Consider the following 26,588-nt stretch of genomic DNA (forward strand, 5'->3'; position numbering starts at 1 on the left):
TTATTAGAGAAGTTTTAAGATTGTCAGGTATTGGGAATTTCTTCAACTTTAAAATTCATCGTCTGAAGCCAAAAGACTATTGGAGAAATACGTAGGAGTTTCTTGTTGACTGCCTTTTACTTGATGTGTAATGTCTTGCTATTTAATCCCACTTGTAAAATCAGGCCATAATGAGAGCTTCAGGGCATTCTTAAGCTTCCCTTGCATTAGTTTTTGTAATGTGTTCACTTGGTTTATTGATCTGAATTATCTGTCATGTATAGTGCACTAGTTCATTTGTACTCTCAAATATTAGTATAAGGAGACTGTTGAGGATTTTATCCTGATATGTTAGATACTTCTATTACTTCATATTAATGAGAACTTGCTAATAAGTGACATCTATGCAGGGTGGGCTTGGTGGAATCAAAAATCCGTATTCTAGTTGGAAACTTGGAGAAGAATGAATTCATTACACTGGCTCATGTGAATCCACAGTCATTCCCAGCACCCAAGGAGAATCCTGACAAGTAAGCAAAACTGTTTTTTCATGTAATAGTAAGAAACTAACTTAGTTAAAATGCCAATTCATTAACAAATAAACTAGTATTTGTATAGAATCTTAAATGGATTAATATTTAATGACAGGCAAACAGTTTTAAGCTCTTCTTAAGTACTATTTGTAAAATTAGATATTCTTCATTCTGTATAAGAATGTTTCTAAGCCAGACAATAACTTTAAGGAAAGAATATATTTTTTTTAATAACTTTATTGCATAATTTCTTGCTAATTGTGGTAGCTACTGCTACTTAGCTGCTGTTGTTTAAGCATCTAGCATCAGTTGGCATGACAGTTCTAATTATGAGGCAGCAGTGAGAATCGGGTAGAACATCAGGCACAGTGGAATTGAAATCTTGAGTAACTAAGTATGCTTAATCTTATTAAACTCAGCAGTTGAGATGCATATCATTTAAACTTGGTAATGGTTGATGTTAGAATTCCTGGCCATGTGGAAACAGTGAGGAGAATACCAATCACTTCGAACTGTTTAGGATTATATATGTTTTTCAACTCCTCCCCCTCCTCTCCCCCCCACCTCCTCTACTCAAAACAATGATAGCAGGTGTGTGGGCTAAAAACTCTTTTTAAGACTTTTCTATTTCTAGATAATGTTGGTGATACTTTTTTTTAAAGTTACATAAATTAACATGCATGTTCCAAGTGAAATTGGACAAAAGCAGGCAGTACCTCTTCAGCGCCATTTTAGTGGATAAATACAACTGCCTGTATAAGCACAGGCTCCAATGAGCTTTTATTTCAGAGGACTTGATGTGGGCAAAGCTTTTAGGAAAAGTCATTTCCCAATGTAAACAATGTATGTCCTTTCACCTGACTGCCGAAATTAATTAATTTATTCATTCACTGGAAAACAGTGTTGTTCTGAAGTGGTCTTATAAGGAAAAGATACCTGAATTAAACCATTAAATGTCTTGAGCTGCTGTAGAAGTGTTACAGTATATTCTGTAATAGAATATAATAGTTCATCTTCCATGTATATTATGTGAAAGTGAGCTGTAAAAGGGAGGCTCTTCTTACCTGAAAACTGCACTTTGTGGTCAGTTACAGCTAAGAAATTTGAGAGGTGACAAAATGGAAGTTGTTTAGTTAAGGAATAGATTCTAACTACTTTCAGGGTCAGGTGCTGAAAATCTGTTGTCATCTTTCAAATCTCTTTCCTTCACAATTGCAATAGCTAGTTGTAACTCCTAAATTGAGAGAATCTCTACAGCAGCACAGTTGAATGAAGTAATCTACTGATGATCTTGGTTCATTAAGTTTGCTGGAGATAAATGTTTCAGTGTTTCATGACTCTTGTGAATGAAAAGGGAATGTCATTAAGTCAGGTTGGTTCTTTGCTTTTCTGTGGCTAGCTTCCCATTGCTAAGTGGAGCTAAAATGTACAACTGTTGTCCATTGCAGCAGATAACTTACGAGAATATTCAGCTCTTCTGTCAGTATTACATGACTTGTTTTATATAAATTTTCCAGGGAAGAATACCGTACAATGTGGGTGATTGGGTTGGTGTTTAAGAAAACCGAAAATTCTGAAAATTTAAGTGTTGATCTTACCTACGACATTCAGTCTTTTACAGACACAGGTGAGTTTTGCTTTCTAGATGTTCTGGTATTAATGTACCTGTTGAAGTTACTGTTTTATAATTTTGAATCTGATGTACATGCACTACATTCAAATCTGAAATTTGTCTAAATATATGCATTTTTAAATGAAGTAGCATTTCATTAAAATCATTGTAGACTGGAATGCATAGTTTTCTGTTCAGTTTGTAAATACACTTTCAAAGCTAACCAACCTAGCAAACAATTTCTGTTTGTGTTGTGGGTTTCTTTGTCATCTCAAATTACTGTGGGTCTGTCTTCATTGTTCTTAATCCATCCCAAAAACTTCTGTTTGCCCTGTCTTTTGGAATAGATCCTAAGATTTTATCAAAACTACCGAAGCATTTTCAAGAATTAAATTAGGGAATAGCTTGCTTTTTAGTGGAAGCAGGGGGAGGAAGAGAGCCATGAAGAGTGAGCTAGTTTTCCTTGTATTAAAACTTTGGTAAGGTCTGATGTCAGGAATGTAGAATACTTTAACTGTGTCTGGCTTTCCTGAGTGTGCCCATCCTTTAACTTGTATAATCTTTACACAGAGGTTTTATGAGCTTCTTCAATACCAAGAGTTAGTGTAGTAGGTCCTTTAATATGCAGTATTCCTTGAGCTCTTTGTGTGTGTGTCTCTTAAGAGCTTTTTAATTACACATTCACAGCCTATTCAGTGAGATTCCTTAACATTTGTAGAATAGACAATGAATAAGGGAGATAACTCTTTAAGTTTGTGTATTTAAGATCTACAGAACAATTTTTTTTTATTCATACATCTGCCACAGCTTTGTTCAACATAGTATAGAAAGTTGGTGTGAAAGAACAACAAATTTTTCACTTTTAGCTGGCTTTACTTGAACTCACGATGTTGCGTTGCAGTGTAGTTCCTTTACTAGCATTTAACCATGTTGATTCACCAGAAGTAAATGTTCTGAGGTGAAGAGAAATAGCTCGTTATAGTAGACATAATGGAAAAAAAAAAAACAAAAAACCAAAAAAACAAAAAACAAAACCAAAGAAAGCCAAAACACAGCAGAAAAATCAAACATAAATCACTTCTGTATAAAAATGTAGTGGTATCTGAGTTGCCAGAATGATTTGTCATGTATTAGCTGACACACAAGCAATCAGCTCCTGAATTGGAACCCATTTGTTGTAGGAGCTGCATACATAAAAGCTGAATCAACTGAAGAAAATAGTTTTATGTAAATACTGTAATTCTTATGAGGAAATCTTATTTCTGTCTTCAGTCCCTTTGAGATGAAATGAAGAATTCACTTCAGAGCTGTTGCTGTTAAAACTTGTGAACAATATAGTTTAGAGAACTGCATGCTTGCAAGATATTTTTCTTGGAAAACAGGTCACCTGTTTCCTGAGTAATGTTCTAGTGTTTGTACTCTCAGTGCTGGCATAGTAGGCAGTTTGCTTTCTTCCTCCAGAACAAGGAAGCGCTGTGCTTGTTCTTGAGGGTAATAAATGTTCTGAAATGCAAATTGTTTGTTCCTGGGCAAGAAAGTGGACTTTGCAAAATGCTTTAATATATCTTAATGTTATTCTAATTGTGTAGTTTATAGGCAAGCAATAAACAGCAAGATGTTTGAGATGGATATGAAGATTGCTGCAAGGCACGTGAAACGTAAGCAACTTCACCAGCTGCTACCTAATCACGTGCTTCAGAAAAAGAAAAAGGTAAACTTGACTAATATTTGAGAGCAATGAAAATGCCATTGAGGAATGATTCCTCAGCTTTTTAGATTTACTAATCAAAGAACTAAAATCACATTCTGAAAGCTTAGTTTTACCTGTATAAGTAATGTGATCTCATTTGCCTGTGGCAGTATTACTGGATGCACTAAATATAATACTAGATTTCCCAGAACATCAACAGCATGGATAGTGTCTTCGGGTCTGGCCGAAACTCCATATTTTGTTGGCCTTCCTAAACTAAACAGATTTAAACCAGTGTAATGAGGCTTTAAAGCTCTCTTGTTATTTTAACAAGTGGGTCACTTAAAGGAAGCATCTGTAACAATGCCAATAGAACAATCAGGCAAGCAATTCTTGCTATCTCCAGGTTTTTCCTCTGAAGTTGTTATTACTTAGATTTTCCTGTAAGCCTTCTAAATGTAAAATTGCAAGTCATCAAATAGAAGCAGAATAGAATGTTGAGCTTGTTGCTGCTTTTTTGTATTTAAGACGGTAGTCTGTTGCTGTAACTGAGGTTGAATACTTTGAGGATAATTTGAAGGAAAGTATTCTTCAACCTGTAACTTGGCAACTTTTGGTATTATATGCTCTTTTAATTAAGAGTAAAAGATTTAAATGACAGTTTTGACATCAGAAAGTTGCCCATTGACTAGCCAGTGTTATTTTCTCCCTCAACATATAGTTTACCTGTGTGGGCAGACATGAGAATGTTAGCAAAATCTTTAAGCTATTGTGTTGAATGTGATTTCCTTTCCATGGAGGCAGGAAGAAGGGGAGTGTAACTTTGAATTTAACAATTTAGTCTGTATTTCAAAATCTCTGCTTCTTTTTTGTTAGCTTAATCTGAGAGCAGTACAGGTTTGCTTGGTTTTGTGAATAGCTAAGCCACTGTTACGTACTCTGTTTAAGATATATCTGAGTAACATGCTTTATTACTATAGCTAGTTTATATTAACTACTTTTTTAAAGAATAGGAAATCTTGTATTGAAACCAAGTGTAAATCAGTTTATAATAGGTTTCAGAGGACAATGTAAATATTAAGTAACGCATCTCTTTTCACTAGTACTATGTCAGAGGAAGGCTTTTCTTCTCCACTGACTAAGTTCAAATCAGTCTCTAAATTCTTTGTATTAATTGTGGCTTTGGTGTATGTCAGTATTAATTTGAAGTTAATGAAAGCAGTATCTATGTTGTTCACAAAACCAAAGAAACTTGAAATAAATCTGAAAATAAAATTGCTAAATAAAATGACAGTCTATCTTATGTTTTTGAACATCATTGGTTCAGACAAATCTGTTCCCGAGTTATGAAAAAGTAAATGTTTGTAGCGACAGGATAGTGACTTATTTTCATATAAAAGGATTTGAAAATTGTCCATTTATGTTTTGCATTTTTAAATGCTCCTACTTTCAGGTTTTTTTTTTTTCTAAAAATGCACTTAAACTTAACTGCATTTAAGGCACACGTATATGCTTAGTTTATGGTGGAAGCTCATCGCTGCTAAATCACCTCTTGTTTCTCTTCACAAATGTAACGGCTAATATTTTGCATAACTGAAATATCATTTGAATCTTTTATTTTTTTAAGCCCTTAAGACTAATATAATTTTCTTCTGTCTTGTGGATTGCAGCATTCGACAGAAGGGATCAGGTTGACAGCTCTGAATGACAGCAGCCTAGACTTGTCTATGGACAGTGATAACAGCACGTCTGTGCCTTCGCCTACTAGTGCTATGAAGACGAGTCCATTGAACAGTTCTGGAAGTTCTCAGGGGTAATGAAGACTTTCAGTCTTGTTGCTGCTCTCTGTTCCCAAATGTGTTAAAAGCATAGCAAATACTGCATGTATGAGATACTACAGTTTTAAAGGTGTGAATGTTCCAATTTGGAGTTTGCAGACACTCTTATTTCCAGTTTGAGCACGAGAGCAGGGCTAGATTTGGGGGATAGGGAGCATGGCACTGGACTTCAGATGAGGAATTAAAAAGTTGGGTAAAGATGCTTAGAAGAACAAGGTAATATAAAAACTTGAGGGCCCTGCAGTAGGAGGCAGTGAGAGGTGGTGAGCAGGAAATTGAGCTGTGAGAGTGAGGAAGAGTTATGTGAGTTTTAGATCAAATAAGTTTTCTGTCTGGGAAATCAGTAGTGCTACTGCTATTACTGATGATATCTATGCAAATTAAGTTTAGGAACATAATTTTCCATTGTATTTTCAAAGTGTACATGTTAATGTTTATCTTAATCCTAACTTTCTATATTAAGTCTTTTCCTATCTAAACCTCAATTTGCCCAAGTACATGGGATTCTACTCCTTTCAAGAGTCTCATGTTTGTCTTCTACAATTGTGCAGTATTAGATGTATGTTATAGGATGCGTAGGATAAAATACTTAAGATCACTAAACTTATTCTTTTTCATCAGTGATCTTTTAGTTAGCTTTCCTTGCTAAATTATTTCCAATAGTTGATGCCACTGACCATGCTATTAAAACAAGTCTTATGATATCTAGGATGTCACACTTGAAGTGGAAATTGTCCTGTGTTCGTTTTAGACACGTATTGGTTCCCTGTTTCTTGAAAAAGAAAAAACAATTCTTTTGTCATGTGAAATCGTAGGCCTTTGCTTGGGAAGTCCAAATTGAAATCACAGTTGTAATGGTGTATGTAGACTGAAAACTACTTTCTGTTCTAGTCCTTCTACACTGGTTTTGTTCCATCCTTCAGGAAAACAGTTGCTGTGTTTTCCCCTGCACCTTATTTGGGCAGACAAAATCACAGAATCATCTAGGTTGGAAAAGACCTTGAAGATCATCCAGACCAACCATTAACCTAACACTGACAGTTCCCAACTACACCATATCCCTCAGCGCTATGTCAACCCGACTCTTAAACACCTCCAGGGATGGGGACTCCACCACCTCCCTGGGCAGCCCATTCCAACACCTAACAACCCGTTCTGTAAAGAAATGCTTCCTAATATCCAGTCTAAACCTTCCCTGGTGCAACTTGAGGCCATTACCTCTTGTCCTATCACTTATTACTTGGTTAAAGAGACTCATTCCCAGATCCTCTGCAGCTTCCTTTCAGGTGTCTCCCTTCAGCCTCCTCTTGTCCAGACTAAACAACCCCAGTTCCCTCAGCCGCTCCTCATAAGACCTGTCCTCCAGACCCTTCACCAGCTTCGTTGCCCTTCTCTGGACACGCTCGAGTAATTCAATGTCCTTTTTGTAGTGAGGGGCCCAAAACTGAACACAGTAATCGAGGTGCGGCCTCACCAGTGCCGAGTACAGGGGCAAGATCCCTTCCCTGTCCCTGCTGGCCACGCTATTTCTGATACAAGCCAGGATGCCATTGGCCTTCTTGGCCACCTGGGCACACTGCTGACTCGTGTTCAGCCGGCTGTCAGTCAACACCCCCAGATCCCTCTCTGACTGACAGCTCTCCAGCCACTCCTCCCCAAGCCTGTAGCGCTGCTGGGGGTGGTTGTGGCCCAAGTGCAGCACCCGGCATTTGGCCTTATTGAAACTCATCCAGTTGGCCTTAGCCCATCGCTCCAGCCTGTCCAGATCTCTCTGCAGAGCCTCCCTACCCTCGAGCAGATCAACACTCCCACCCAACTTGGTGTCATCTACAAATTTACTGAGGGTGCACTTGATCCCCTCATCTAGATCATCAATAAAGGTGTTAAACAGGAGTAGCCCCAAAACCGAGCCCTGGGGGACACCACTCGTGACTGGCCGCCAACTGGATTTAACTCCATTCACAACTCTTTGGGCCCGGCCATCCAGCCCTTTTTTTACCCAGCAAAGCGTGCGATCATCCAAGCCACGATCAGCCAGTTTTACCAGGAGAATGCTGTGGGAAACGGTGTCAAAGGCCTTACTAAAGTCAAGGTAGACAACATCCACAGCCTTTCCCTCACCCAATAAGCAGGTCGCCCTGTTGTAGAAGAAGATCAGGTTTGTCAAGCAGGACCTCCCTTTCATAAACCCATCCTGACTGGGCCTGATCATCTGGTTGTCCTGCACGTGTTGTGTGATGGTACTCAGGATGAGCTGCTCCATCAGCTTCCCGGCCACCGATGTCAAGCTGACAGGCCTGTAATTTCCCGGGTCATCCTTCTGACCCTTCTTATATATGGCTGTCACATTGGCCAATTTCCAATCTGTCGGGACCTCCCCGGTCAGCCAGGACTGCTGGTAAATGATGGAAAGTGGCTTGGTGAGCACCCCAGCCAGCTCCTTCAGCACCCTCGGATGTATCCCATCCGGTCCCATAGACTTGTGTATGTCTATGTGATGCAGTAGGTCACTGACTGTCTCCTCCTGGCATGCAGGGAGGTCATTCTCCCAGTCTCTGTCTTCTGGCTGAGGAGGCTGGATTCCCTCAGTACAACTAGTCTTGTTATTAAAGACTGAGGCAAAGAAGGCATTAAGCACCTCAGCCTTTTCCTCATCACTTGTTACCATGTTTCCTCCTGTGTCTAGCAGGGGATGGAGGCTCTCCCTGGTCTTTCTTTTGCTGTTGACATAATTATAGAAACATTTCTTGTTGTCCTTGACTGCTGAAGCCAGATTAATTTTCAGCTGGGCTTTAGACCTCCTGATTTCCACCCTGCATAGCCTCACAGCATCTTTGTAATCACTGTGAGTGGCTAGCCCCTTCTTCTAAAAGCTGTAATCTCTCCCTTTCTCCCTGAGTTGCAGCCAAAGCTCCCTGTTCAGGCAGGGTGGTCTTCTCTGTTGCCGGTTTCTCTTACAGCACCTGGGGACTGCTTGCTCCTGTACCATTAAGATTTTCTTCTTAAAGAGTGTCCAGCCTTCCTGGACCCCTATACCCTTCAGGACCGTCTCCCAAGGGATCCTGTCAAGCAGGTGCCTAAACAAGACGAAGTCAGCCCTTTGGAAGTCCAGGATGTGAGTTCTGCTGGCCCCTCTCCTGGCCTCTCTTAGAATAGAGAACTCTATTATTTCATGATCGCTGTGCCCTAGTAGGCCTCCAACCACCACATCATCCACCAGTCCTTCTCTCTTCACAAAGAAGAGATCCAGCAGGGCACCTTCTCTGGTCAGTTCACTGACCAGCTGTGTCAGGAAGTTATCTCCCACACATTCCAGGAATCTCTGGGACTGGTTCTGCTCTGCTGTGTTGTATTTCCAGCAGATGTCTGGGAAGTTAAAGTCTCCCACAAGAACAAGGGCAAGCAATCGTGAGATTTCTCCTAAGTGCCTATAGGATATTTCATCCACTTCTCTGTCCTGGGTGGGTGGCCTGTAGTAGACTCCTACTACAACACCTGCCCTGTTGGCCTTCCCCCTGATTCTAACGTGAAGACACTCCACCCTGTCTTCACTACACTTGTACTCAAAGCAATCATAACAGTCCCTAACATACAGTGCCACCCCACCACCTCTCCTTCCTTGTCTATCCCTCCTAAAGAGCTTCTAGCCATCAGTTGGCACACTCCAGTCATGGGAGACATCCCACCATGTTTCTGTAATAGCCACTACGTCACAATTTTCCTGTTGCATCATGGCTTCAAGCTCCTCCTGTTTGTTACCCATCCTGTGTGCATTGGTATACATGCACTTCAGATGGGCTGATGTTTTGCCCCCTTCTCCCTTCAAATCTAGTTTAAATCTCTCTCAATGAGTCCAGCTAACTCCTGCCCCGATATCTTTTTCCCCCTCTGGGACAGGTGCATCCCATCTGATGCCAAAAGGTCTGGCATCCTGTACACTAACCCATGATTGAAAAATTCAAAGCCCTGCCGGTAACACCAGTCTTGGAGCCACAAGTTCATCTGTTAAGTTCTCCTGTATTATTCTTCATCCGTCCCCGCAACTGAAGGGATGGAGAACACAATTTGTGCCCCCGACCCCTTAACGAGTTTCCCCAAGGCCCTGAAATCTTAACATTGCCTTAACTTTTGCCTTTTTTTAATGCAACTTCATACTGGTCTAAAAAACTGTCTCTGAAGTGACTCAGATTAAATATTTGAAATAGCTTCCATTGCGTAAGTTTGATAGTAGATTGCCAACACTCATTTCTGTCTTCCTACTATGACCTAGTGTTATAAGTTCTGCTCTGTAATGTGGGTAAAAATCCCATCAGCTATGGTTACTGGATGACAGGCAGATCATATAACACCATAGCTTTACTAATGTTTAGCATTTTGTCATTTTTCTCTTTTTAGCAGAAGCAGTCCTGCGCCAGCTATAACAGCAGCATCTTTGACCAACATACAGGCTTCTGAAGTCACTGTGCCACAAATAAATTCCAGTGAAAGCTCAGGGGGTAAGGAAAATGGCATAGTATATTGTTTATATATTTTTTTTTTTGTATCGTTTTTAAAGTAGTTTTTCTTCCAGTTTGAGGTCTTAACACATGATGTAACATGTTCTCCTTGATACACAGATTTAACTAATTTCTTTAGGACTCAGGAAATCATGGTGGAATGTTTTGTGCCACGATGTTTGTTTATTCTTTTGTTCTTAGGAATATGTTTGCCATTCACAATAGCAATAGTTTTCCAGTGACCTGATGCAGGTCTGTAATTCAGTTGATCAGATGAGGAAAAACTATCTAAAGCTTGAAAAACAACTTTTGTATTTATTTTTAATCCATTTTGTAGTTAAACCCAAGAGGTTGTTCTATACTGTCTGTAACCTGTGGTCCCATGTTCTTGCTCCTTGTGCTTCATGAAATTGATTCTAGGAATTAAAAAGGCTCAGATGTAAGCAGAACACATGCTCCTTACTGATGTCTTCTCAGATATGTCCCACTGTGTGTGCTGACTTTATCCTCCATATTTTCTACAAAAAAAAAGTACACTTCACTTAATACTTGAAAAAAAAAAAAATACAATTGACTTTTTAGTGAAAGAACAAAGGCCTCTGGTGAAAATGTTCACTTAGCAGAGTTCAGCTACTCCTCTTTTTGATGGAACTTTAGCTGCGTACAAGGAGCAGGTCAGAAATAGATGGAAAAGGGGACCAACTGGTTATCCTTTCAAGATGTCTTATTTCACTCTGACATGTGGGATGGTGGAGTTATGGTTCTCTGATTTTTATTATAAGTCACAGGTGCATCAGTGTGAGTTTGTCCATGAGCGCTAAATGGACCTTAAGTGACATGACTGGTTTTTGTGTTCAGAAGCAAAGCAGAAGTTGTTAATTCTTGTATTTTGGTTAATCCAAAACAGTCACCTGATAGTTATTAATGAAAAATTTCCTCAGTGTAACTTTTCTCATCCTGGAGCATCTACCTATGTGTGTGCTTATTGGTTTGAGGTAGGCAACTGATGAGGTAGAACTTTCTCATATGGAGCATTTTTCAGAAGGTTGTATGGAATGTCAGATCTTTATCTGATGCTCTCTGATGACTTTATATCTGTCATTGTGTACTCTGAGCCTGCGAAACGATAGACTTTGTGTTTGAGTGACAAAGGGAGTATCAGATTCCTCTTGGATTTGATTTAAGGCAGTCTTCAGCAAGGCATATATATGGCCCAATACAGAAACAGTAAAACTTCTTTGGGTACCAAAAATAATACATCTATATTAGCACAGAGCTTTGTCTGGGCTAGTATACCCTGCTGTTAAGCAGGGTTAATTAGACCAAGGAGAGTGTCACTGACATGGCTACCCTATATCTGGTACAAGAATTATCTGTCAGAATAAGCTTGGAACTAAACTGTGCTGTGTATGCACACCTGCTGTTCCAAACGTGATGTGTATACCACTAACTGTACCAATTCCTTGATGTCTACTTGATATCAATGGTTTTGAATAGAGATGAAAAATACCAGTGACTGAACTGAAATGGTTGTGTCACCTCATCTTGTTGAAGCTTTTTAAATTATTTATCCGTAGGTACTTCCAATGAAAGCATTCCTCAAACTGCCACACAACCAGCCATTTCTCCACCACCAAAGCCTACCATCTCTAGAATTGTTTCCTCAGCGTATCTATTAAATCCATCACCAAGAACTTCAGGAAATGTTGCAACAAAAATGCCTAGCCCTGTCATAGCAGTGAAAAGGACATCTTCTCCCCATAAAGAAGAGTCTCCCAAGAAAATGAAAATTGAAGAGGTATTTGAGATTTTTGACATCATACCATAGCAATGTCCAGAACTTTGAATATTCATTTCGACTGCAGAGTGTTGATTCTCTTGTTTCCGGTTTCAAATATTTTGTTAAATGGGGTGTATATTTGCTACTCTGATTGCATTGCTGCTTTATGTCTTCATCTTGCTTAGGTGTTGGTGGTCTTTTATTATGCTGATACTTACCATGTAACACATATACTACATGAGCACAAATGCTTAGATTCTAAATTCTTGTCTTAAAAGCAGTTGTTTTATTAGAGTATAACATGTTCAGTCCTACAACTGTCTTCAAAAACTCTTTATGACCTTTCTTGTTGATTTTTTTTTTTAAATACATTTGTATGATTTTTAATAGTTTCTGGGTTTGTTTGGATTTCAGCAGGATGAAATAAGTGAAGATACTAGCTGTATAGATTTGAATGAGCATGAAAAAATGGAAACTAAGGTATCTATGCCTAAACTATATAATTTTGTGTATATTAATCGGGAATCTTCCTTGTGAAATTACTGTGTTTTCTTCTAGAAATGACTGAGAGTGTTTGTAGGTATAGTATAGACTCTCCAGTGAAGATATCAAAATGATATGTTATTTTTTCAATGTATATGCGGATATTAATGAATTGCAGTACGTTACCTGCTGCCAGTCTAAGCTGAGCCTGTGTCCATGATCACATTAGGACAGTGATTTCTTTGGTCATTCACACAGTATTATGCATAGCTAAAAAGTTAATTATGATATTTGCATTTAAATTTGTTAAATCAGATCAGGGATATGTCTATATGCCTTGCTTTGCCTGCATCCCGAACTTGATATATGTTACTTAAAGACAGTTGTCCTATGTATTCCATTGGGATTTTTGCATGTTGGGCTGAGAATCCCGAAGCCAGGACATTGTTCACTGTTTAGATTTAAAAAAAAAAAAAATTTGAATGATTGTAAATAAATCTTTTCTGGTAGTGAAAGGTGTGTATAAAGTTATGGCACACCTTTTGGGGATTTCCAGAGAGTCAAGCATGCCACTCCAATATCTTAGAGTTCAGCAGACAGTTTTTCTGCGTATTGGTGAACAGAAAGGGTGATAGTCTGCCTTTAGCTTTATGATAGCAGCTTTCCGCTTGGGCATATACAGGTTTTGTAGGGCACGTTCTGTTGTCTTTGGAATACTCTGGAAAATATGCTGAGAAATTAAAATATCTAATAAAATGTTGAAGTGCTGTGGTTTATACACACCCTTAAGTGAGGAATTATATCTTGTTGTGTAGTCACCTTGAAACCTCTTTGAGCTCCAGACAGGTGAAGGAAGAAATGCATGTAAGCATTTAATCCTAACATTGAAAATAGATCCTCTGGATACAGATGATTATAAAAGACATAGGTAATCCTGTTAGCTTTTATTGTCAGTCTCCTCTAAATCTTATGTCCTTAATATGCATGGAAGGAAATGGAGCAGTGAGCTTCTTTAACAGAAACATAGGTTTTTCTCCATTGAAACGCATGCCTTTTTGTTAGGGTATGATTTACTAAATGGTACAACTTTAACAGCCTGTTTTCCTTAAAATGACAATGTGCCACTGTCCTGCTTTAGTCATGCAGTCGCACTGGTTTACCTGAAAGACTGGCTCTGATATTCATCTGTTCATCTAGAAAGCTGATTCAACCCATTAGAGTAGCAGGAAAACCCTTCTGGCAAAATGGCAAAAGGAATGGAAAAGCAGTTGAATTTTCAACAAATTCAGTAGCTTTTCACATGGTCTTCCTTGATACTACACTTATCTTGAATGAATTGAGTGACATGTAATGTTTTCCTATAGGATTCTGTATAAAAGGTGTTAAGTGATTAAGCAAGTGACAGTTGAATGTAGGTTGTGTTGATGTCAAATTCCTAATCAGTGCAGTATCTGGTGTGGTGATTTCTGTATTATAAAAGGATGGGTATCAATATAGCAACTACCGATACTTGCTTTCTTCTTTTGCTGTATATGCACAACTTAAGGCATTCTGGTTAATGGAGTTCTGTCTAAATAGCTTTTATAATTGGTAGTGGTGTAACTGTGGTGATGCTTTTGGTTTTTTAGGAGCAACTTGAGACAGAAGTGAATGTTAATTCTCAAACAGAAACTCTTCAGACAACTTCTCTGCAAGCTCCTCAGGTAATGTTTTTGAAAACAACGCCTCTGTGTGTGCGAATCTGTGGTGAAAACATTGAAATTAAAATGAGTCCAGATGTTAAAAATAAATGTATAATTTTTGATATAAATCCATTGTATGGAAAGCTGCTTGTTGTTACTGTCACAATTTTTGTGTTTTAGATGGTCATTGATCTTAATGAGTGTGCATTGTAGCTAAACATGTATGGCTTGCCATACAAACTGACCGAAGCTGGATTCGCTCTTCTGAATTGTGCCTTCAAAGTAAGGGGCTCAGTTTATTCCTTTGTGCTTTGCACATCACAGAATAATCCTTTCTAACAAGGAAACAAATGCTTTAAATAGCTGCTGCTCAAAAATATTCTGGTAGAGGTTGAGAATGTCTGAAATGTAACTTCAGATTCTGATACTTGGTACGAGAGAGAGAGGGAAGCAGTAATCTTATAATTCATTAGCCAGCTGTGTTGCTTCATTGCAGGTATTACAACTGTAAGGAGCATTGGAAAAATAGACATTAAGTTAAGAATTCTGTGGCATTCACTTAAATTCTTGTTCCTAATATTGTAACAACTTTTAGAGAACATGTTTTTACTAGCATTTTCAAGTTTTCTTAGTGCTCTACCGATTAAACTTTCACTATCACAAAGCATTCTATGCACACTTCACTGATTAAATGATGTGTAGTAAATGTATTGATTGAAAAAGGAGATATATTGTAATAGTATTAATGGTGTTATTGGGCTTTTTTAACTATATGGCAAAAACTGTAGATGTTACATGGACACTCTAAACTGCTTCAGGGAAACTTTTAGATCATTTGGTACACCACATTTATCTCACCTATTGCTGAGGGATGATTATATAAAGCTTTGTAGCTTTAACAAGTTGTGTAGTTGTTACTTTAGAGAAAGTAATCTGGAAACTGCAAAAGAATGGTGGGCCTCTTCTGTCATTTTTCAGTATTCTCATTGGCTTTGTTTAAAACACTGCTCATGTTGCAGAAAACAGAAACATGTTAAACCACAGGTCAGCACCAACCACAGTGGGGTACTGGAGGTGGGGGGAGGCAGGAATTCAAAGCTCTATTTAGCCCTGAGTCCACCTTGTGTTGTGCTTTGCTACCCTATCAGTTCAGTATTAACTTGATTGATTTATTTTTTTTTAATAAAACAACAATTAGGAGCAGTCAGTTAAATGCAGTTTTCCACATGTTTGAAATATACCTTATATTAATTTTGAAAGTTTATAATGTAAGAAAACATTTTATGATAAATCATGGGAAATAATGCATAATAACTGTATTACTGGGATGGCAAATAATCTGCTGCAGTGGAAGAGAAATACTTCAAAGTTTAAATAAAAAACCCAACCCAACAATAGAGGCTTGTTAAGCGTGTAAGACATTAATGAATCATACTGAATCTTGGGAGAGTTCCTTTTCTGTGTTTTTCTTTATTTGGCTTTAGATGTAATTTTGCTGAATGGGTTTTAAGTCTTTTAAGTGAAAAAGTGTTCACATTATTTTCAAGGTGACACTCTTAACCCAGTCATATAGCACTTTATACCTTTTCCATGTAAATCTAAACCAGTATGAAAAGTTGGAAATTTGTCTGTAAAAAGCTTTTAAACAGTCTGAAAAGGAATGTATGAAAACACATACTTTGCAAAAGGGACAGTTTTTCATCATTCATCTGTAAGGGACTGAGGTTAACACTGAATTGTTCAAAGGAATTTTTAAATATTTAACATGTAGATGAGATAGTAGATGTCACCAATCAGGCATGCTTACTATGTGGATATTATATTTTATTATAGTACAGGTTATTAGCAGGCTCAGCTTTATCTGTATCACTTCCTAATTTCTTGCAGTTGTTGGAAATGCACACTATGAAAGAGACTCTTGTACAAATTTTCCTTAATAATGACTGTGTAGGCAAAGGAAATAATCTGTTTCTATATTTAAATTTGTAATTACCCATATCTTGGTATAGTCTTAAAAAGCCTTCTAAAGATCTTGGTTTTGAAATCTAGTGCCAGTTACAGTACTTTTTCTTTTGATATTTACAAAGTTAAAATACAACCAAACTTCTTTTCTTTTTCTTTTCAGAAAACACCCAGTACAGACCTTTCAGATATTCCTGCTCTCCCTGCAAATCCTATTCCTGTTATCAAGAATTCAATAAAATTGAGATTGAACCGGTAAAAACAACCTCAGGGGTCCATAAACAGTATCTGCCAACTCAACCTGTTGTCTTCTAATGCTAGAAAAAAAGGAGAACAGAGGGTGCAAGACTAGAACATAATTGCAAATGGATTTAGGTATATTTTGTGCACTTCCCTTCTGGGCTAAAATCACCACTTGATTGGAAGTCCAGGTTAGTATGTTAAGCCAGGAGTACAATTAATGTGTTAGCAACAGTTGCATTAAATATTTCGAAGGATTACTGCCTTTAAAAACATGAACACTATTTGTAGCCATATTTGACATTCTGATTGAATTTGTTTGATGCATTGTTTCAAAATTGAGATAAAACTGGCATAAGAATCCCTTAAATGCACTTTTATGTACTTTTTTATTGGAGTATGACTAATTTTAGATCTTCAGCTGATACACTTTCGTTTTATTGAAGAATCTCTTCAATAGTAGTAATCTGCAAATTGGATGACATTGTGATATACTGTACATTGAAAACAAAGTGTATATCTAGTTCAACTGCCATCAAGCAGCAGTAAGCCTTTAAAATGAAATGTCAAATCTTGGAGGTAATAAGACATAAGTTGAGGAAGTGATTGGGAAGTTTTGGTATTGGTGGGACATGATTAAGATGTGGTCTACTTTTATTTGTAGGATTGTTTTAAGGTGCATACAGATCAGCAATCAAATAACAAATAAACTTTTCTTTGAGCTATTCAAACTCCTTATTCCCTTTTTGATCCCTTTATTTCTTGGGAAAAGCTTTTGTGTTTGATGTTGGGGGTTTTTTTGCAGCTTGTATGCACCATATAGGACAGTAGTTATTTATACAAGATAAAAACAAGCCATGTACTCAATTGGGTCGTCGTGTCGGTCCCCCCCCGCCCCTTACCTAATCATAATACCTTGTGACCTGTAGGCACAAACTCAAAATTTTGTCCCATGACTAAAGTGTTTAAGTAAATATTGCGTGCCTGTGAAATATAACACCTGTCTTGATGGCCTTTGAATCACTAAATATAAGATGATTTTTGTACACTCCATAAAAGTCCTATATGCGTTAAAAAGCTTCAAATTTTAAATAAAGGCAAAAAGATTTTTCCCTAAGAATTTTAACCTTTTTATTTTAGATGGCTCATCAGAAATAGTTTTACATCCTGAACAACACTGAATTTTTAAAAATCATATTTCTAGTAAGCACTTGACATCTAGTAAGCTCTCTTACTCCTATTTTTTGTTCTTGTAGTCCTATCAAAAAAAGTAACAACTTTTTCTTTTGAAAGAACTGAATCTCTCATGGCAAAGAACAGCAGTATTTGAGGAACATGAGGGATACCAACAGTAACACCAGATGTAGATAACAAACTTCATGTTACTATACTTAAGTCTGAAATATGTGGGATGTCAAATCATACTTCCCATACTTTGATTAGCATGTTTTATGAACTCCCTTCTCCCATTGTGCTCCATTCTATTACACGTGCATCTTTCATGTTAAAATTAAATTACTTACACTCTTCCCCTTATCCTTCTAAATTAATTCTCCAAAGTCAGAGTGTAGCTTATCTTTTACTTAGGCTGTGCAGTAACTGAAGGGTTTTTTTTGCCATTTGTCTAAGATGTCTAGTATACAATATTTCTCTTTTCCTTGCCCTGTGCAGCCTGCTGTCGTCCACCCCCCAAAGAAGGTTATATTAACAGTTGAAGTGTACAAGGTGTCTGTGTATTTTGTGTAGCTATGGAGTTTAGATCGAAATTGCCAGGCACAAATTTAGTCTTGTCATTTTGTTTACACATCAGAAAATCTTTTTCATTTTATTAAACGTTTCATGTAACTGCACCCAAGTTTTGCCAAGCTGGAAACTTGGAACCTTTCTGTATAGTGACTTTTTAATTCTAGTTTTCATAACCTGGAGATCAGACTGTTGCTTTCGCATGATGTACGTAGTGTCTCATGACTGGAGTTTTGCTTTGTTTTATAGTATCTGTACTCCTTGTATTTTTCAAGAGCTATTTTGTAAACAGATGATGTATTTCTCCATTGAAAACACAATAAAAAACAGCACAATCCCATAATTGTCTGATTTTTCTGAATGTACAAAATTGGTCTTACTCTCTTAATTCATACTTAGCTCTTAAATTTTCTGCTAAGGCAAAATATGGTGTGGCCTAAAAGAAATAGTACATAAATGAATGTTCTGTAAATGAATGTTCTGTAAATAAGCATGATGTTAGATATAGGAGGTGGAAGTAACACTCAGCAGGATGTTGAGCTCTAGTCTGTTAGAGGGAAAGGTGGTGGATTGTGCAGTGGCTTGGTGGGGGTAGAGTTTATTGCCAACAAAAAAAAAAGGAACCAAAACCATTTTAAGACCATCCATTCCTTGTTCCTGAATAGGAGTCTGTCTCAAAATCTTAATTTCTTAAAAGCTGACAAAACACATTCGTGTACAGAAACAATTTGGGGCTGTACTACTTTCTTTAGAAGTTTGAACTCCATTTTTTTAAAAACATTAGCAGTAACAGTTTTGGCATCTTATACTTGCTTTTCTTGCAAGTGCCTTGTTGTGTCAGCAGATGGCACTATTTCTCTTCTTGTCAAATAGTTTAAGCTTGCCCTGTAATAAAAGTAAAAATTACAAGTAGATGTGCATCGCTTGATTGATCTTTGTATCACCATGAACACAATCCTCCAAATGCTTGATGTGAGTAACTTTAACCTTCTTTTGACTAAATTTTTTTAACTGCTAAAACCATTGATGATTAGGGTCTTCATATTATAATTACCCTGCCTAAAACAATAAACCTTTGTGTTCTATATATTTTTCACAGCATGCAATTGCTTGTCTTGTTTAGAACAGATTCATCATCTTTATATCTTGCCCAGACCATCTCCCTTTCATCACAGTTGATGTTATTTATGGCTTTAATTCCTCCTTTATTTTCTCTGACCAATAAAAATCTGCGAGTAGATACACAAATTTCTTTTCAGTGTTTTTCAGTCTACTGGCAATAAGCTTCAGTAGGCTTGTCTTTCTGAGTTACCAGTCATGAACCTCCAGAAATAAGTTCATGGACTCATAAGGATCTGCAAACAAGAAGCTGAAAATTACTGTTGTAGCCAAAATAATTAACATTAATAAGCCATGGTTCTAACAGATGGCTTTAGACATACTGATTTGAATCAGACATTTGAGTTGATGAGTTCTAGCTAAAGTTGTGCTTCCTTGCTGTAGGTAGTATGTATGCATGCCATTTTTTTTAAACTGCAAAATCTTTAAACTTGTAGCTACAAGTATACAGTAACTGAGTCATAGTATCAATTGATAAAATGTACCTTACGAGACAACCAATTTTAATCAACAATAAAAGTTAAACCAGTTCTTCAGCTTCTAGAATAGCCAAAAATAATTCAGTATAGCGAGAACGCACTAGATATTACTGAGCCAGAATCTGTACTTAAATGCAAGAACAACTACTGTGGTAGTTACTGAGGAAGCAGACTATGCTAATTTCTCACAATACATGCTTTTTTGGAAGTTGTGTGTATTCGTACAAAAGAAATTTTGCATGTTGAAGTGATCCTGCCGTTGTTTATGTAACCTTATAAACACACTAGTCAAAGTAGCTTTGCTATGCTTAATCTCTCTTTGGCATACACTGAACAATACTTAACCAAAAAATTTTGTCACTTAAAAAGGTGCAGATCTTGACAGTACACTCACTAGTGCCTGTATACAACACATTAGCTGAGTACTTCGTAGGTTCACTTTTTTTAAAGATCCAATATTTGTACTGGAAAAATGTCAGTAATACCATTTTTAGTTTAATAATCTTAGTAAAACTGAGGATCTGTTCAATAAAAACAAACTGTCTTGGATTTATTGATAGGGACAGATGCAGTCTGATATGTCTAACAAAGTTCAATTTGAAGTATCTACAAACATCAAACATCTGCTGCTATCATCACCAAAAGAATGCAAACTTTGATATCAAACTTCAGAGGGCATGTTTTATTATGAAAAAGATGATACAATGAACCACTGCTGGATGTCCCGTCTGCTTTTTGGATATTTAAACTCTAATGTTTTTTTAATGAAGTTTAAGCATATTTGTATTGTCCTAAATTCTGGAATGCTATCTTTAGGTAACTCTTTTTTTCTTCTTCCCACATTTCATTAATTAACCAGATCACAATTCCTATTCAGTATGTCTTTTTTTAATGACCTCAGTATTTTTATGACCTCTGTATTCTAGTGGAATGTTTAAAATAAACTAAGAATGACAATGTCCTGCATACTTTATTAAATTTTTACCTCATAAACTCTAAATATACTGAACTCAGAACAAGTCAAATTTAACAGCATACTTGTGGTTGGAAAAAAACCTGTTTAATGGTATATGCAGATATTATCAAGTTTGACTGTCTTTAAATAAGAGCCAGAATCCAGGCAAGTAATAGGGATAAAGAGGAAAATTATTATTTAGGTAAGGAAAGCTGCAGTTTTTTATTTAACTAAAGAAAATAGCCAGTGCATTTAAACTGCCCTGTAGTAACTGTGGCCCACACAGGTACTAGACAGTTTGTAAGTGCAAGTGTCTTTTTGTCTATCTTATTTGTGAGCTAGGACGTCTACTTTATGAATGCATTTTATGTTTGTATTTTTAGAAGTAAAATTGCTCAATAAGACTACTTAAGTAAATGTTTTACATGCTTAAAATCTACACATCAATTGAAACTTTTCAGTTCATCTAAGATTATTTCTGTGATGTTTGTTTCAGTTAAGGTTATATGCTAACCTAAAGCAGATAAAGTTATTCAAGTTGAATGGATCGTTAGGTCATGTATCCTTCATTGATAGGGCATTTCACATGGTGTTAAAATAAAATGAGGTGAGGGGAGGGATCCCTGACACCTAAGAAATATCTATCCCAACCCCCCACCCCACCCCAGCCTCTCCCTAATTAGAAGTTTGATTCTAAGTAAGCATAACAAACATGATACTTCTTAAAATGACATTTAAGAGTTTTATGCTCCAGCTTCTGCTCCAGCTTTACTGAAACCTTGCCCTGTATGGTGTCTGATGCTGTGTGCCTTCCAGAAATCTGGCATGCGCACTGTCCTTGTTTGCGTTCTCAGTCTGCAGCGGAGCTGTTAATAAAGAGATTGATGATAAAGTTGTCGAAAAGAGACAGTTGGACAGGACTGCTCGCCATGAGTGACAGAGGGCATGCTCTGCCTTCACAGCCAAGAACGCTGCCCCCAGCAGAGAGCTGGCCATGCCTGGACGCCGTGCCAAGCCTGTTCAGTGTGTGGGGAGAGGAGCCTGCAGCTTATACGAAGGATTTCTATTAGATTTTTAGCTTGCATTCATAAAGTGAGATTTCCTTTATTTAGGATCATCTCAATTTTTAAAAAACTTTATGGTCTTTTGAGAACAAATGCAGTTTCAGCAGCAACATAAAGGCTAGTGTAGGTAAGTTCTGAAATTTTTGTGAATGATCTGCTAGGACTTCTAAATTGTGGTCTGGTTCAGTGAAGTGAAATAGAGATCCCTTGTACTTAAAATTAACATTTTTTGCTTTTATGGGGAATAAATGCATTATTCATGTACTCAATCTAGATATTAGCTTCTGTAGGAATCTCCCTGCCAAGATGTCATAAACTTGATTCAACTCAGTCACATGGTTGGAACAAGAGAAGCCCAGAATGATGGATGGAAGCATTCATTGTCTCAGCCACAGTTTATCATGCATAATTTTTATCCATCACAATGTTAAAAACAGTAAGACTGATAAAACATTTGATAGTTTAGGCCATCTGCTCATGCACTATATTAGAATTATTAGTGATTATTCCTACTGTTCCTTATCTTCATCCAGAACAGTGTGTGAATTTTCTGTATGCTAATGATCACTCTGACCACTAAATGTAATATCTCATTTAGGAGTACTTTTTTTTTTTCTTGTAGCATCTAGTCCTTATAGGTAGTGAGATAAAAAGATCCTTGCAACCCTAATTGAGAACAGTGACTTAAAAAGACATTTCAGTAAGCCACATTTCAATGTTCTGCTTTTGAATATATTTACAGGAGGAAGATGAATCCTTTTGGTCTGATTACATTTTAAGTGGTGGTAGATTATTTTCTGTGGACAAATTGTACAAATACTAGTATAGACTTTTCCCGGGGTTATTTCCCACAGGACATTGTTTCCTAATTTATTTTTAACTGGACTGAAATATGTAGTAGTTTACCAATGAATTAATAAATTCATTCTTTATATACATATTCTTAACAAAACACTAAGAAAAGGGCTTCTGTTCTATGAGCCTTTAACCTGGATAGGGACGAAATCTTGTTTTGTAGTAGTTGCTGTGAATAAAAAAAATGCTGAATTCATGTGGTAACATTTTTCCAGTAGTTGATACAGGCACAAGGAATTTTTTTCTTAATTTTTAAATTTTGCGTTTTGATGGAGGCTTCAGAGTTTCTTTTATAAAAATGTAGGTTTAACTCTAGAGCATCTCAAGTCTGTCTATTACCTGACTGTGGTTATAATAATCTAAGATGATTTAGGAAAAAAAGAAATAGGGATATAAGCTAACTCACTCTTGCATTTATGTTTGTTTTGAAGGCATAGGAATTGCTTCATAGTCTGAGTAGTGATGCTCTGAATAGGACCTGTCTAGCCAGAAGCACACCAGATGTTCTGTCTTTGCAGATAAAGTCAAAAAGGCAAGTTTAATCTAGTACTGTTAGGACTTTTTTTTTTTTTTAGCTTAAAGAATACTTTTACATTTGATTCACTGTAGGCTGTATTTTAAAAAATGCACGGAAGTCACACTTTGAGTTGTTGCAATCACCACAGTGTTTTGATTTTTCCTTTCTAGCCCATTAGTTTTTCAAGGATAATCTGAACATTCATTATGGAAGTAAGCTTCTTGTTTCATTTAAAATAGAGATATCTTTACTTTTTATTACTATTTAATGTTCTAGTATGTTAAATTTTTTGATTACTTCAAACTACTAATTTTTATTTTCATCACCCACTGTTATGTGTCAAAGTGAACGTAGCGTGCCTTCCCTGACAGTAGACAAAACTTTTCAGAGAATTGTGGGAATGACTTGGCTGTCCATTCCTGTGCATTCGACCAACATCACGTGTCATCAGTGCCTTCTTCAGCTGTAAGAGCTTATACAGTGCTATAGGATGTTTCCTTTTATGGAATAATTCAAGTGTTTAGGGCCTTCAAAATGAGAGGGGTCATACTCATATTATTTCAAAGATGCTTTTATGTGGCTATATGAGGAGAAATAATATATAATGTGTAAGCAAACAAACAAACCCTAAGTATAACTTGTCGCTGTGGTATAAAGCAGTTTGTTAGAAAGGCTAGCTCACAGCAAGCCAAACCTGAATTCTAATCCTGATTCGTGTATAGGTGACCTTGACAGGGCTGTTGACTCTTTGCTTCAACCTTCTTGTATATGAAATGAGATTAGTGATTATCAGACAGTTCACAAATACTGGCTGTTAACATTTGAGAATGTCTTGGAATTTTCATATAGAAGATGATTTAAAATTGTTCCATTGGATTCTACTGTAAGCATGAATCACACACCACTTGAAACTCATACACTAGTTTTCCAATCCCTGTTTTGTATCAGATATATCATCTTTATATCCTGCTGTAAATTAGTTCTAAGGGCATCACATGAAAGAGGAAAGGTTTCTGAACATGCTATTAGAACAGTCTTCCAGTAGAGGAAATCAACAAAATTGGGCAACTTGGTGCTCTTTTTATCTGGAGACATACTGTGTCCTATTTTGCCTTCTTTAAAAAAAATATTTTTATATAAACACAGAGACCTGCATGTGGTGGCTTTTCCCCAGGAAAAATGCAGAGAGGTTTAGATCCTAAAAGCTGTATACCTGTTTGCTATTCTGCTTATCAGCTATTTCATCCTGTCGTCTTCTTTCTGTTTGCTTATGTATGGTCTGCAAGCTTTGTAGCTTACAGATACATTGGTACAATGCATATTAAGTATAACATATCTGAAAATAAGTTTTGGCTACACCACTTTTCAGCTTCTGACAGCACAAACTAAAGATTTAGTTCCGTGGTCTGTCTCATCCTGTGAACAAAACCAGCGAAGGTGGTGAGGATGTTGTTGGAAGACTGGCTTCTCTTGTTTACACTTTATGAATTTTTCTAGTTGTCCAAGCTCCAGTTGTTTTCATATGGAAACTTGTCTTAACATTGGGGAAGACATTATTGTATGAGTCCGTTCATGGTTTGCATTTAGGTTCTTCACAATGGTAAGTGTAGAGGGTTTTAATTTTTTTAAGGAAAACTTAATTTTGAAGTGCAATTTACATAGTAAATGCAAAAATAACCTACGACTTCTATTTTTCTGTTGATTAAAAAAAAATTCCCTTTTAACGTATGTCTGACAGGTCTAGGTGAAAGAAAATCACGTTAGTTTTACAAACCAGCAGAGGCAGTGCATTGCTATTCCAGCATGCATAGCATTGCACAGAAGCATTACCTTAGTTTATATAGAAGTTAGCCTAAGCAAATAGTGGAAGTTCAAGTTTACCACCTTTTGAGGGTCAGCCTGCGGAATAAAACCTGGAAGTAACATGGACCCCTGTAACTGTCATTTTGACAATTACTTCTAGGCTGTCTGACTTCATCCAAAAATGAGTGTCTGTACTCCTAGTGAATAGGATGTGCACTATGGTGATCCCATTTTCCCTCCAATCTTCTCAACACTTTCTAATTTTTTGTCGTTTACTTCCAACACTCTTCTAAGTAGTCCTGGTATTTTAAAATAACTCCTCCTACTTTATTCTACCTGGAGGACTGAACTGAGGCAACCAAAACTAAACCTAATTGGGAGTTATGTTAATGTCTGCTACACTGAACACTTGCCAATAATGCTTTGATTGCTATCCATACCTTTTATCTCTAGTTATCCGAACCTGTCTCTGTTAAAGGTCTCTCAAAGTATCTGAAGCCTGGCCTCATGTCTGCTGCTTTAGGTGTATATTTGTTGGACAGGTCAACACAGCGCTTTCCCTTCCCACACAAGCACGCTTAAAACCTTTGTTTCTGGAGACAGGTTGCAATTAAAAACCACGAATACAAAAGGTGTGCTAGGCTTTGGGGTGGGCAGGAGGGATATGCCATGGTATCAAGCAAAGCCATCTTCAGCTGGCCTGGTCCTGCCTGAAGTAGGACAGTGTTGCAGTATCTTAGATCGCTTCTGTGAGCAATTCTAAGCCAAGATTACTTATCACCAGGTTATGAGGAAAATTATGGAAACAGTGTCTTCTGATGGGGATCCAGTCAGCCAAGAAATAGAATTTACTTGGGATTTTGGAGTTATTTCTAATTCCTTAGGCAAGAGGTTAATAGCAGTGACCTAGATGCTATAGCATTAGGATCCTTGGGGAGACGGGAGTTTCTTGTTTATTTAGGCACTGGTTATGTGCTTGCAGATACTAAATTCAAGCTCTTCCTCATAAAGCAGTCAAGGGAAGATGCTTCCCAGTGTTCACTGATCAAAAATTACAGTGTATAAAAATGCTAAATGAAACTCCATGTATGTGCTGCTGTCACTGGGAATTTTCTATAGGGTATAGAACCACTCTGGAGAAAGGACTTCTTTTGTGTTGGAGTTGAAATATAATATATGTCTTCCCAAGAGTTCTTTTACAGCTTTCTGTTTTCAGATCTACAAACTGTGGTGACGGGTTCTGTACACAGTGGAACATGCATGAAACTTTATTTAAACAGCCGTGTATATTTCCACGGATAAACTGGAAACTGAAATATGGACAATACTGATAGAGAAGACGTTTGTGCAATTGGCACCTACCCATTTTTTTCTCATTGACTTTATAATATTTTGGACGTATATAAGCACCTTTCATCTGATGATCTCAGAGCTTTTCGCAAACATTAATTAAGCCTCTTGATGCCCCTGTGAGCTAAATAAATACAATAGGTGCGGTTTAGATGGGTAAATGAAGAGAACTTGTCTTGGCCAAGGTCATCTAGTAATTCAGCAGTGGAGCTAAGAGGTAGAAGATCAGCTGCCCAACTCCCCTTTCTAATCGCTAGGTTTAAATCAGATTCTCCTGGATAACTGCAAATGACAACCAAACTTTCACACTGGGAAAGATGGATACGGCAAATAATTGCAGTTTGCATTCTGACAATGACCAGAGATTTTCTGCATTGTTACTAGTCTTTGCAAAAATAATTACCTGCT

General features: G+C 37.2%; 1 protein-coding gene across 7 annotated transcripts in view; it reads left to right on the forward strand.

Annotated features, from left to right (window-relative positions):
• PAPOLA (poly(A) polymerase alpha) overlaps positions 1-18,381 on the forward strand; it is a 47,686-nt gene extending 29,305 nt beyond the window's left edge. For 3 of the 7 annotated variants that reach the window (XM_074825065.1, XM_074825061.1, XM_074825067.1), the window contains 9 exons: positions 390-509; positions 2,030-2,139; positions 3,714-3,835; positions 5,485-5,627; positions 10,048-10,148; positions 11,726-11,946; positions 12,343-12,408; positions 14,040-14,114; positions 16,219-18,381. In XM_074825065.1, the coding sequence (XP_074681166.1) occupies positions 390-509; positions 2,030-2,139; positions 3,714-3,835; positions 5,485-5,627; positions 10,048-10,148; positions 11,726-11,946; positions 12,343-12,408; positions 14,040-14,114; positions 16,219-16,314 (1,054 nt within the window). In that variant the 3' untranslated portion in view covers positions 16,315-18,381. Of the gene's footprint in view, positions 1-389; positions 510-2,029; positions 2,140-3,713; positions 3,836-5,484; positions 5,628-10,047; positions 10,149-11,725; positions 11,947-12,342; positions 12,409-14,039; positions 14,115-14,273; positions 14,376-16,218 lie in introns of all 7 variants that reach the window. The other 4 variants (XR_012623334.1, XM_074825064.1, XM_074825063.1 and 1 more) reach the window with 4 other exon arrangements.
• The last annotated feature ends 8,207 nt before the right edge of the window (positions 18,382-26,588 follow it).

The sequence above is a fragment of the Strix aluco genome, chromosome 4 (assembly GCF_031877795.1).
Source record: "Strix aluco isolate bStrAlu1 chromosome 4, bStrAlu1.hap1, whole genome shotgun sequence".
NCBI classification, from domain to species: Eukaryota; Metazoa; Chordata; class Aves; order Strigiformes; family Strigidae; genus Strix; species Strix aluco.